Below are 13,111 nucleotides of genomic sequence, written 5' to 3'. Positions count from 1 at the left end.
TCTTATCGGCTAGTCAGAGCATATACAACAAAATGCACTTTCCTAAAGTATTCTCTCCAAAGGTCCCAAACTTCAGATTTGTAAAGTACTAAAAAGTGCTTTGGGGGATGAGTGATAATACAGCAAGGTAGGGTGCTTGCCTTGCATGTGGCCAACCCGGGTTTGATCCCTGGTATCTTACATGGTCCCTAGGAACCTGCCAGGAGTGATCCCTGAGTACAGAGCCAGGAGTAAGCCCTGAGCATATCCAGTATATGTAGTCCAAGTCCCTCCAGCCTCCAAAAAAAGTGCTTTAAGGGCTAGAAAAGGCACTTGCCTTGCATGTTTTCATCCCCAGCACTCCAATATGACCTCCCGAACCCTACCAGGAGTGTTCTCTAAGCACAGACAGATGGGGCTCCAAACCAAAAAAGACAGTTTCAAAACCCAGGGCAGGGTGGCTAGAGCCATGGCATAGTGGGTAGGGTGTTTGCTTTTGCATGCGGCTGACTGGGATTTGATCCCCAGCATCCCATGTGGTCCCCAAAGCGACGCCAGGAGTAATTCCTGAGTGCAGAGCCTGAGTAACCTTTAGCCTTACGAGGTGTGACAAAAAAGCCACAAAACAAAAACAAACAAAAATCCTGGGGCAATGGTTTCCTACTGGTTTCCTATGTTCATAAAATCACTCTGTTCTCTGACAGTTGATTTAATTTAAGGTGGGGGGGAAAGTCCTTAATTAATTGGATCAAGACCAATGAGAGTAAAAACACATGGGTTGGCAGAGAGTTAGAATTAAAATTTAAAAAAAATATATCTTCTTTATTTTCCAACAAATTTTCTAGCTCAGGAGAAAGCTAAAAATTGGGATGTTTGTTTGGATTGGGCTTGGGAGCACACCCAGCTCTTCTCACTCAGGGAACCATGGGAAGCCAGCGACTTCCTGCACCCCAGTTGTTGAGCTGTTTGCTTGTCTATCCCATCTCTGTTTCGTAAATGCCTCCTTTATGGCTTCAGAGTGAGGGACCTCACTGTTGAGGAACCATTCCCTTGGTAAGAGATCATTTTTTACCATTTTCAGAGGTCGCATGGATCCAATGTATGCTTCTTCGGTGTCCCAGAAGGATAAATCAGGGTATTCGCCAGGTTCCAGAATAAAAGGGACACCCTGGTATCCAGGTCCTTCATAAATCAGCCACCTAAATAAACAGCACAGAAGGTGAGATGATAGTGCTGCTTCCACGCTGACTCCAGGAGTACACAGGACCCCATCAGAGAGGAAAGAATAAGGAGAGGACAGGAAGCTAGTCCGCGCTAGTTTCTTGCCACATTAGAGGAATGTCACATGGAAGAAGCCCTTAGAGGTGCTTCTTCTTGATGCATTATTTTGTCCCCCTGGTCAGCCTTGTCCACTTAAAGTGTCAAAGTTCTGTTACTTCCAAGTAATACAGTTCTGTTGTTGACTGGAGAGAGGACCTTGCTAGGAAAATATCAAGCTTTTTTCATTTGTCACCAAAGACCAGAAGGTGCCAACTACTCATTAATCACAGCGCCAAAACAAAATAGCAAGTAACACCCACCTGGAGCTTACAAGGAATGCCACCCACAACCTCCTCCAATATCGATTCACAACAGTGCTATGAGGAAGGCACACAGTCGTCCCCAATTCACAGATGAGGTTCAGGACACTGCCTTGGGCCACCAGGCTCTAATGACCCAAGCTGACACATAGCCAGGCTCCCAATTATCAGATGGCCATTTTTCTCATTCTAGCCAGTGGGCCAAACAGAAACACCTGCAGTATCATTGCTGCACCCATGGCTCAGTGCCCACTCTCCACTCTCGGAAGACGAGAGTGTGGACAAGGTTGCGTGTTCCCAGGCTCCAAACTTTACTGAGTTCTTAGACTGGATTTTTTGTGGCTTTTCAACACCACACCCATCTACTGGGTTTGTTGGCTGCCACTTCTGCTGTGGTCAGGGAACCAACCGCCTCAGCCTGCTCTCATGTGCAAGAGCCATAAAACCAGAAAATCATGCTTGTTTGCACAGAGTCTAATGACTGTGCAAATTTCTGTCAATGTCTTCACTCCTAGGAGAGTTCTGGGCAGGTGAGGATGTGGGAGAAGGGCCTTTTCATGTAAGAGGTATTGCAGTGCCTCTTTGCAAACCAATGTGAGATTCTTGATAATCACTTACACACGCCAATTCTTTGTTCTTCTCCCCAAAGTGTCCTGGCTGGCAGCTCCACCTGGATCCCCAGAGGACTATGTCCGGAAGAGAAGGGTTGGAAATGAAATCTCCCCCAGCAGAATGGGTCTGATTCTCCTTCTTTGCTCTTTTCTTTGTTTACAATGCTGGCCCAAGGCATATTTGGGGTGATGGTTTTGTTAAAGCTTCTCCTGGATAACTAAGTCAGTATTGTCTTTTAAAATGCACTAATTTTAAGGATTCATCATAAGAATCCTACCAAAAATCTGTCTACACACAGGAATGCTGAGAGGATGTGTTGCTGGGTGGGTGAGGAGTTGAGACTAATGTACAGTGTTAGAAGTCAGTCTAAGCATTTCTTGGGGGTCAGAGGGGTGCCCAAAAGCTTCCAAGACATAGGTGATGTCCTTCTTCTCATCTGAGTGGATGTTTACACTCTGAACTTTCCCTCGGCTTGTATATTTATGATTTGTTTTGTACCTTTTTGTTATAGATAATTCAACTTTAAAAACACATCCTAAGGAAAAAGGAAATTGATCTCTTAAACATGACTGTAATGTCCCTAAACTACAAAAAACAAAATCAAAGACAAAACACGGGAGCTAAGCAGAAAATGCTTGAACTCTCCATATGTTGAAAGCATGACTATTACAAATTATGTGGCATTTCTTTTTCTTTTTGTTTTGGGGTCACACCTAGCAGTGCTTGGGGCTTACTCCTTGCTCAGGGATCACTCCTGAGAGTGCTCAGGGGATCTCATCTCATGCAGGGGACTGAACCCAGGTTGGCCATGTGCAGGCGAGAGCCTTACCCTCTATGCCGTACCTATGGCCCAATAGTACATGTCTTTTTATAAACAACTACCACGGGCTGATTTCAAGTCCCATCTGTGCAGGCAGACTGCCACAGGTGACCAAGCCACAGGCCCTGGAGTGAGACCTCTCACAGAGGGTGGTGTGGGCGTTTCATAAACAAGGGCAGAAACACATGGTCCTGGGCTTACCCACTGATCCCTCCATTACGTTTCTCCTTCTGTAGTTTGAGAGCTGAGGGAATCTGTTCAGCCAATATTAAATAATTCACTCTCTTTGATAACTATAGTTTACACAGAACCTTTCCAGGAGGGAGTAATTTTAGGTGTGGGGAGTAGATAAAAAAAAAAAAACACCCACAATCGGATCCATTTGAAAAGACTGAGGCCATGCTCCAAGGACTGGCACGGGCACTTGACATTTACAAATATGGGGTGGGGGAGGAGGTAATGGGGACTTGGAAATAGGAAAACTCATACAAAGCATGGCACACTGTTTCTAAATTCGAATCCAGCAAGATACATGATTCATGAGGCCATCCAGAGAGAGGGAAACTACCCCCAGGCAGTGCTATTTTAGTTTCTAAAGGTACACTTTAAACGTAATCAGTCTTTAAAAATTAGGCTAAAACTGTACAGCATGAACTTTCATTAAAAAAAAAATTCAGAATATGGAGAATCCTCACTTAGGAGCAGAACCACCCCCCTCGTAGTCTGGCACCCACCCTGCATTCTTTTTTTTTTTTTTTTTTAATTTTTTTTTTATTTTTTTTTTAATTTTTATTAAATCACCATGTGGAAAGTTACAAAGTTCTCAGGTTTATATGTCAGTTATACAATATTCAAACACCCATCCCTTCACCAGTGCCCAAATTCCACCACCAGAAACCCCAGTTTACCCCCCGCCCCCACCCCCTACCCCCTACTGTATAACTAATGAATTTCACTTCATTTTTTCTTTACCTTGATTACATTCCATAATTCAACACAAAACTCACTATAGTTGACATAACTCTCTCTCTCTCTCTTTTTTTTCTCTTTTTCCTTTTCCATTTTTTTTTAATTTTTCCCCCTCATCCCCCTTCCTGCGCCTCATAGTATCCACCCTGCATTCTTTTCACTTTCTTTCCCTTCCCCTAAAAATACAGTCTTTAAGAAAAAATAAACACTCATACTTACAAATATATACAAGTGAACATTGCTAAAGTAACAATAATGGCCATCTATGCTTACTAATAACATAACTACGCTTTCAAAAGTATTGTTCAAGGGCCTGGGAGACCGAGCAGCAGTCAGGGAGCACGCCCAGCCGGTGCCAACCCAGGCTCTATTCCCAGCACCACATGGTGTGGGCAAAGCTCAGCACAGCCCTGAGGGTGCCACCAGGTTGCCGGCATATCCCTGGCACTGCAGGGCCTGAGCAGCATCAAATTCTTTAGTTCATCCATGGGACCCACAGCCCAAGAGGCCGAGAATCATCAGTGGGGTCCCCAGACCTCCTGAAACATCACTCAAGAGTCTCCTTGCCCCTCCAAAACAAAACAAAACAAACAAAAAAAACTAAACCAAAAACCAGGGCCAGAGAGATAGTACAGAGGTTACGAAGCATGCAGAGTGCAGTGCTTGCTTTCCACACAGCCAACTCCATTCGATCCCAAGTATCTCACACAGTTCCCAAAGCTCTGCCGAGAGTGATTCCCTGAGCAGAGCCAGGAGTGAACTTTAAACACAGGTGATAACCAAAATCCAAACAAAGCAAAATGAAAAAAGACAAAAATTTGCTTGGGGCAGGAGGGGGGCGAGTTTTCATCTTTTTCACTTGTTCTTAAAGCAAAGTCAGTATTTCCAAAATGAATCCTAAGTCTTAATTCCCCTGACATGAATGTGTTACTAAAGAAACCAATAGGATAATCCAGGTTAAATGTGAACGTGCTGATTTTGAAGTCAAACAAGAATGGGCTTTGAATCTTCAAGGGGAAAATGGGTCTTGAAAAGGGAGCACTGTTGGAGACACCCATTTGGGTAGGCAACCAAACCTGGTGTCAACACCGGAAGCAGCTTTACACATGCACCTTCTGTGACACAACCTGAATGTGGCAGTCAGGACCTGACGGAAGGACCCCTGCCCAAACTGCTCAACCTGCATCTGCTCTGGCATGGAGACTCAAATTTAGAGTAACATACTACTTGGTATCACAAGAGAACACTTGGGTAAATCCTGAGTGTGGTCATTCTCCAAGATAGTGACCTAAGTTCTTCAAAAAGTGGCAAGGAAAGAATTAAAGGTACTTCAGAGACAAATACACCAACATGAACTTTGATTGACCCTGGTTTAAAGAAAAATATCCATAAAGGACATTTTAAAAAAAATTTTGGCTTTTTGGGTCACACCCGGCAATGCACAGGGGTTACTCCTGGCTCATGCACTCAGGAATTAACTCCTGGTGGTGCTCAGGGGACCATATGGGATGCTGGGAATTGAACACGGGTCAAGACTGCATGCAAGGCAAACGCCCTACCCACTGTGCTATCGCTCCAGTCCCCATAAAAGATATTCTTGAAACAACTGGGAAAATTGGTTAATCAATTGTAGACTGGTTAGGGTACATGCCTAGTGTGTTTTTGATCTGGGTTGTGTTCCCAGTACTACCTGGTTCCTTGGTTATAGATGGTGGCAGCCTGGAGGGCCCAGAATAGTGCAAGATGTGGCCCTGGCTGCCTCTGCACTGCTGGGGTGGCCCTGATATCCCCAGCACTTCAAGGACAGAACGGTACCACATCCTGTGGCTCCTGCATGGAACTGATGGCTTGGTGGGCTACGACTCCCTAGTTAGGCCTCATACCTCCTGAGCACTATTTGGGAGCACCCCTTCTAAAAAAGGGAAAGTTTTGACAAGTAAAACTATTTTACTGTCCATTTATAGAACTTAATTCAGTGAACAGAACCTGAGAATATCATGGAATATAAAAAAAATTCCCCACATGGCAAAGGTTTCTCTTATACCAGTCCAGGAAACTGGCCCACCAACAAAAGCAAAATGAACTCAGGTCCTTCTCATCAGCTTTACTCTCTCAAATCATTAAGACCCTACTTGGAGATCCAGAAAGTACTAATATTCTCATTCTCATGCTAACCAACCAAGTTCCAGGAGCTCATGTTTTGAATTGGCCTCCAAGTAGCCTCCGATTAGCCTAACAACAGCAAACATAAACAGTCAGAATATACGAATCCATTGCGGTGTAAAACCTATCATCAATGGTAAATTATGACAGCTTTGCAGCTACTTCCTTGAAGACAAAGATAAACTTCCTATTTGAGAAACATCACTTAAGTATAGCTCATTAGCGCAGCCCAGGTCTGACTCATAATACCTCTCAGACACAGAGGAAATCTTAATGGCAGAGGACTATTTCCTTCTTTTCAAAGGAAAGTAATATTTTTTAACTTTAATATTTTGAGGGGGGAAAATGTACTGATTATTTTTGTGTGAAAAAAATTATAGGCAGCAGCAAAAAAAATTAAAAAGGCATTTTAGTTTGTTCAGATTCCTCCTTCTCTTCTCAATTGCTACATTAAAAAACTACCCAAGGCTTAGAGAGTTTCTTTTCTCTGTCCATTGGCTCCCTTTGAGATCAATGACTCCTAACTTTCTGCCCCCAGCCACCTCCTACCACATTCCACTCACTTTCTGGCTTCTTATACAAGGTCTAACAGTCAATTGCAACACAGCCTCTTCCCGATGGAATTTCCCTTCAATTCCTAACCTGCTCTTTCAAGCTTTCTCTATCACAATAACTCTTAGGATCCCAAGCACTTGTCATGTCTCAGACTCTCCCATATCCCACCCAGAATCCATTAGCAAACGTTGTCCGTTCTCCCACGAGAAGGTATCTGAATCTGACCATGTTCCACTAGTACTATCATGTGAAGCCACAGTCTATTTACTTTTGCATACCATCAATTACTTCCTAACTGGCTTGTTTGCTTCTACCCTTTGCTTTTTTACAATCTATTTTCTGCATAGGTGCTCGAGTGCTTGTATAATACAGGCACTAAATCAAAATCCTCCAATGACTATCATGTCCCTTGAGAGTATCGATGGTTTCCCCTCAGGTTTAAAAGGCTCTCACATCATCAGATTCCTTGCTCACTCGCTCACTTGATTTCAACCTCCTTGATCTCTTAGCAGTGGCCCAAGCACGCCCAGCACAGCTTTGCAAATGCTGTCTTTGCAGCCTAAACATCTTCCCCTGACCCTCTTACCAAACATATTCCCAGAGCCGCTCACATCTCTGCTGCAATGTCACTGGGACCCTTCCTAAACACCAGCAGAGCATGGCAACACGGACTCTTCTTAGCATAAGCTCTTGTGGCAGCATGTGACACATTAGGTAAGTGCTGTCTTATCCATTTCCAATTACTAAGCCCTTTAGAGCGTTTTCTGAACATATGTATACATATGTGTACACAGAGAGAGAGAGACACACACACACATACACATAGATCATCACTGAACTAATTTTATACTGTCACAAAAAAGAAAATCTTACAAGGAGTACATCTGTAATAAAATGCAAAGGAATGTTAATGCAATTTCCTATATTTCTTTTCTTTTCTTTTTTTATGTTCGTGTTTTGTTTTTTTTTTCATTTTTTGAATCACCATGAGATAGTTGCAAGCTTTCATGTTTGGGTTACAATCTCACAATGATCAAACACCCATCCCTCCACCAGTGCACATTCCCCACCACCAATACATTTCAATGGGTAAGTTGCACGGGCCCTGGGATCTGTGTTCTGCCTTAGAGACCCGGGTCTGGGGTATTTGCAGTCTGTACTTTCTGATTTTGTGAACTATGATCTCGCATTTCCTTCAAAATACTCTTGCAGTTTCCTGTGATTTGTGAAACTACATCCTTGGAGTCTGCGTGGCATTGTGTGGCCACAGGAAACCCCATGTGTGTTGGCTTTCATCCCATCCGAAACAACAGGCACATGTTTAGTTCCTTAGAATTACCATGAAGGTGTAATCTGTTATTCAGCTTTGAAAGAATCAGGCTCCCCCATGTTAAGGAAATCCCGACATTAAATAAATACAGTTTTTTTCCTTGGCACTTCTCTCAGTCAACTGTGACTGTGTTTAAGTGCTGAATCCGATGATACAGGTATACCAAAGAATCAGAATGTTATGTACCTTATTAAACAGTACCATCTAATCATTAATGATTTAACAACAAACCAAAGATAGACCAGCTTCTGTTCTCTTTCTGAAACAGCACTCACAAAAATGCTTCATTGAAATTGTACATGAAGAGAAAATACTTACGTGCCCCAATGCACTTTAATGGAACAAGTCTTCTGCATTACACCAAATCCCTGCATTTCTTCAGCATCATCGAAGTAGGAATTTTGGATTCCCAGCCCTTCTGGTTCAGTAAATAAATCAATTTGACTAATTCTGTAATCCTAAAAAATATATAAATATATAATAATAACTATACCATGCATCTAAATCTTCAGTGATCTCATAAACCCTTCTCAAATAATAAGGTTTAAGTACAGTACACATATATTTCATAGGGCATATGACATTTTATCCCTTTCTTGTTCCTATGACTTAATGAATTAATAAGAACTCTGGGGCAGAAACACTGTCTACTATTATATTCAAGCAAAGATTATGAAGAACGTGTTTTGGTATAATTCTGGAATATACTTATCTCATCCTCAGTGAAACAGCTGCCTGGCACTGCCTGGTGATCAAGGCATTCCAATTCCTTTGCTCTAATGATCCAAGTGGAACTCATTTTTGTAAGTGGTTAGAGTCCTCCTCAACCTTGGCTGCAAGCCTGGAAGTGCCCCGTAGTAACTTTCCTTGACTGTGACTAAACCCCCATGATTCACATCAGCAAACATACACACTTATGATGACTTAAGAATTTCTGCACTTTGGCTACTGTTCCATGATCAATACATCCATGATTCACCAAACACTCTTCAAAAGGCCTCTATCCCAATTTAGTGCCTAATAACCGAGTATTTATTGAATCTCTTCTATGTTGCTGAGCTAAGTTAACTAAGGTCCAAAAAAGTGACGGTGTAGGGCCAGAGTGACAGAACAGAGGGTAGGGTGTTTGCCTTGCATATGTCTGAGCCGAGTTTGATTCCCAGCACCCCATATGGTCCCAAGCCCTCCAGGAATAACCTCTGAGCTCAGAGCCAGGGATAAGCCCTGAGCACCGCCCGAGATCAGTCCCCAAAACAATTTTTTTTAAAAAATGAAAGTGCTAGGATAAGCATATGTGAAATTCTTTCAAGCACTGCCAAAAGGAACAGATATAATGAACTAAGAAGGTGGCCCTCTTGAACATATGCTGTAACTTACATCATGTTTCAAGAATTCACAAACTAGCTATAAAAATATAATTCATGATGTATCAAAATTCATAAAACAAGCGGCATTTATAAAATTTGCTCCAAGAAAATAAATCAGAATATTACAAAATATTAAGTGCATGGGAGAGCCTGGCAAGCTCCCCGTGGCGTATTCATATGCCAAATACAGTAACAATGATGGGTCTCATTCTCCTGACCCTGAAAGAGCCTCTGATGCAGCACTGTTGGAAAGGATGAGTAAAGAGAGACTGCTAAAATCTCAGGGCTAGGATGAATGGAGACGTTATGGGGCCTGCTCGAGGAAATCAACAATCAACAGGATGATAGTGATAGTGATTAAGTGCACTAAAATGTTCATGTAGCATTATTTAAAATAGAAAATAGCCAGAAACAACCTTAATTTCCACAGGAAAAAGAAAGGTGAAATAAATGATGAAAGCTCTGACCATCACAGCGTATGGCCCAAAAACCAAAAGTAAATACATGATGACACATGATACCAATGCCCTATGACTCAGTTAAACTCCAAACCAGGTAGCAACATGAAAACCACAAACTACATTAAGTCTGCTATTATTGTGCAAACAGGAGGTCTCTACCAATTTGCTTCCCTTTCTGGGATGCCCCATCAGTTCTCACTTCACCAATCCTGATACCTCTCTCAATTGCAAATCATTGAAGGATGTTACCAGAGGGATGAGGAGCCTCACAAAATGGTGTGGAGAGAAAAAGGATGAAGAATAACACCCTTCAGTTATGAAAGGAAACCACCATCCTAATTGTACTACAAAGAAAGAAAAAGAGTATAATATGAGCAAGAAAGAATAAAGAACACAGATCTAACAAAGAGGAGTGGTGGAATTTGCATTTTTAAAAACTGCCTTCATACCAATGTTAAATAAACAATAAATATAAACTGCAGGTAGACCATTCTATGAACTAAAGCAGTCTTACATGGGGTTCTTCAAGTTTGACTTCACAGTACATGTATGTCATAAAGAGTCAGTCATTTGAGATAGTGTTTCCCAGGTAGAGTCATATATTCCAAGATGGACAAGTTGAAAAATTGTGTAAATGGGAGTCCACACATGAGAGTTGGGGGTGACACAGCAGGACAGGGAGCCACAGGAAGGAAACAAGGTCGGAAGGGGGCCACGGTCAGAAAAAGTTTATGAAATGCTGGTTTAGAATACCAGTTGTCATCTAAGTCACTGGGGAAGGCCAGTCTGGGAAACAGGTGGTAAGTTTCTTTGCCAAAAACTATTACTCATTTTTCCTCATCTTCATTTAGAGCATTCTCTTTCTCCCCAACTGTATCCCAATGTCCATCTCAATTACACATGTAAGGTTTTAATTTTCCACTGGAAGACAGTATGTATTATGTTGCCAAAGGAAATCAAATAACCAAATCCCAAGAGCCACAAAGATTCTGATACAATTTCTTCATCAACAAATAAGGAATCAAGAAATGTAACCTAACCCATAAAATGGCTTTAAATAGCATCTTATTTCTTTCTTTTAATGGACAAGGAACCCTAGAGTTTCTGTCAATTGAATTATTTTTGGATTATTTATTTTCCAAAAGAGAAGTGTAAGCCACTCAATTTAGTAAGAATTCACACAGCAACCATAAAACAAATTTTAAAAAAATCTCACATAAGCTATATAGTACAGTCAGTAGGGTGCTTGCAATACATGTGGTCTACTGGGTTCAATCCCTGGCACACCACATGGTACCCTAGCACCTCCAGAAGTGATATCTAAGTGCAGAGCCAGGAGTAAGCCCTGAGCACTGCCAGGTGTGGCCCAAAACAAACAGACAAGACAAAAATTTCTTCACATAGAATTGATCAAAACAAGATTATTAAGTAAAAAAGCATTTGGATATGAGAACAGAGATGGTGGGGAATGAGTGGCTTACCTTTAGGAATTTGGGGAGATAATATGACATTAGAATGTTTCTTTTTCTAATTCACCTGAAGTGTACAAATACTTAATAGAAAATACAACCATAAGGTACCAGTTGGTTCTGCATTTTCACTTTTATTTCCAAAAGCTGAATTGAAGTTAAAAGTCACCCTTGGCATTCAATGAATATTTGCTGAATGAATAAAGTGCAGCTTTACCATAACCTACCTGGACGACGTGTCTGATTGAACCAATCACCACAGGCTTTGCAGATTCTGTCTCCTCACTTTTTTCCAAACCATCTTCTATACCCCAGAGACCAGAAAGTTCCAATTCACCTTCTTCTAAAGGGATGGAGTTTCCTTCAAAGTTTGGTTTCTCATACAAAATCCAGCTAAGAAAAAAACAGCAAAACTATCAGCCAGAACTTGGTGAGAGAGATTTTGATTGCTGAGACAGTCTGTGTATACCTAATTATAAATATTTTTTGCTAGTAGTCAACTCTAGAGCAGTTAAAATAGTAAAATCTCCCCCCAGACTAAAACTTTACTGGGAAAAATTGAATCTCTCATGATGCAATATGAAATTTGGGGTATCAATGTAGTCTCAGAATCACTAAAGTTCTCTGGAATTTCTAGTTACTGGAGACTCAGGAATGGCATATACATCAAACAAATGGACAAATGTTGGTATTTTTATTTATTTATTTATTTATTTTTATTTTTATTTTTTATTTTTTTGCTTTTTGGGTCACACCTGGCGATGCACAGGGGTTATTCCTGGCTCTGCACTCAGGAATTACCCCTGGCCATGCTCAGGGGACCATATGGGATGCTGGGATTTGAACCCGGGTTGGCCGCGTGCAAGGCAAACGCCCTACCCGCTGTGCTATCTCTCCAGCCCCGATGTTGGTATTTTTAAATTCAAATGTAAAACAAAACTTCTCTTGGAGAGATTTGAAGTCATTAGGACAGAATCAATGGGTATGTTAATAAAGGACTAGATGGGAGATAATGGAAAGCAGATTTAAAATATACCTCCCAGGGCTGGAGTGATAGCGCAGCAGGTGGTGTTTGCCTTGCACAGGGCTGACCTGTGTTCAATTCCCAGGATCCCATATGGTCCCCTGAGCACTGCCAGGAGTAATTCCTGAGTGAGTGCAGAGCCAGGAGTAACCCTTGAGCATCGCCGGGTATGACCCAAAAAAGCAAAATAAAATAAAATAAAAATATACCTCCCAGTAACAGTCAAACACTTAAGAAAAACCGCATATGAACATATGTTCAAGAGCTGTAGCAAAGTGCTTACAAGAAAAAAGGGAAGCCAAAAGCAACTGCAAAAGGAGAGAAGTAACAAAAATGTGGTATAAAAAATTTGGCTTTGGCACAATTTTTCGTATTCAAATTTAAAAACAAGAGTTAAACACCACCACCACCAAAAAAAAGAAAGAAGTCTTTTCTTACAGAAAAAAAATTTGATCAGGATGATAGCACCTGCTTTATCAACACAATTGGTACAATTCTTATCAACCTTAGTGAAAATTAATAAATAAGAAGTTTTTTAATACTTAAAATTTTTTATATTAGGACTGGAGCAATAGCACAGCGGGTAGAGCATTTGCCTTGCACAAGGCCAACCTGGGTTCGATTCCTCTGTCCCTCTCAGAGAGCCTGGCAAGCTACCGAGAGTATCCCGTCATCATGGCAGAGCCTGGCAAGCTACCCGTGGCATATTCGATATGCCAAAAACAGTAACAACAAGTCTCACAATGGAGACATTACTGGTGCCCACTCCAGCAAGTCGATGA

General features: G+C 41.6%; 1 protein-coding gene across 1 annotated transcript in view; it reads right to left on the bottom strand.

Moving 5' to 3' along the window:
• CRYBG1 (crystallin beta-gamma domain containing 1) overlaps positions 1-13,111 on the bottom strand; it is a 51,925-nt gene that overhangs the window by 25,836 nt on the left and 12,978 nt on the right. Inside the window, exons 5-7 of the mRNA XM_055134616.1 lie at positions 11,533-11,698; positions 8,327-8,466; positions 1,052-1,178 (exon numbers count right to left, since the gene is read on the bottom strand). Of these exons, the coding sequence (XP_054990591.1) occupies positions 1,052-1,178; positions 8,327-8,466; positions 11,533-11,698 (433 nt within the window). The remainder of the gene's footprint in view (positions 1-1,051; positions 1,179-8,326; positions 8,467-11,532; positions 11,699-13,111) is intronic.

Source organism: Sorex araneus, chromosome 4 (assembly GCF_027595985.1).
Source record: "Sorex araneus isolate mSorAra2 chromosome 4, mSorAra2.pri, whole genome shotgun sequence".
Classification (NCBI taxonomy): domain Eukaryota; kingdom Metazoa; phylum Chordata; class Mammalia; order Eulipotyphla; family Soricidae; genus Sorex; species Sorex araneus.
Note: the sequence above shows the minus strand (reverse complement) of the source record. Positions and strands in the feature narration are given on the sequence as shown.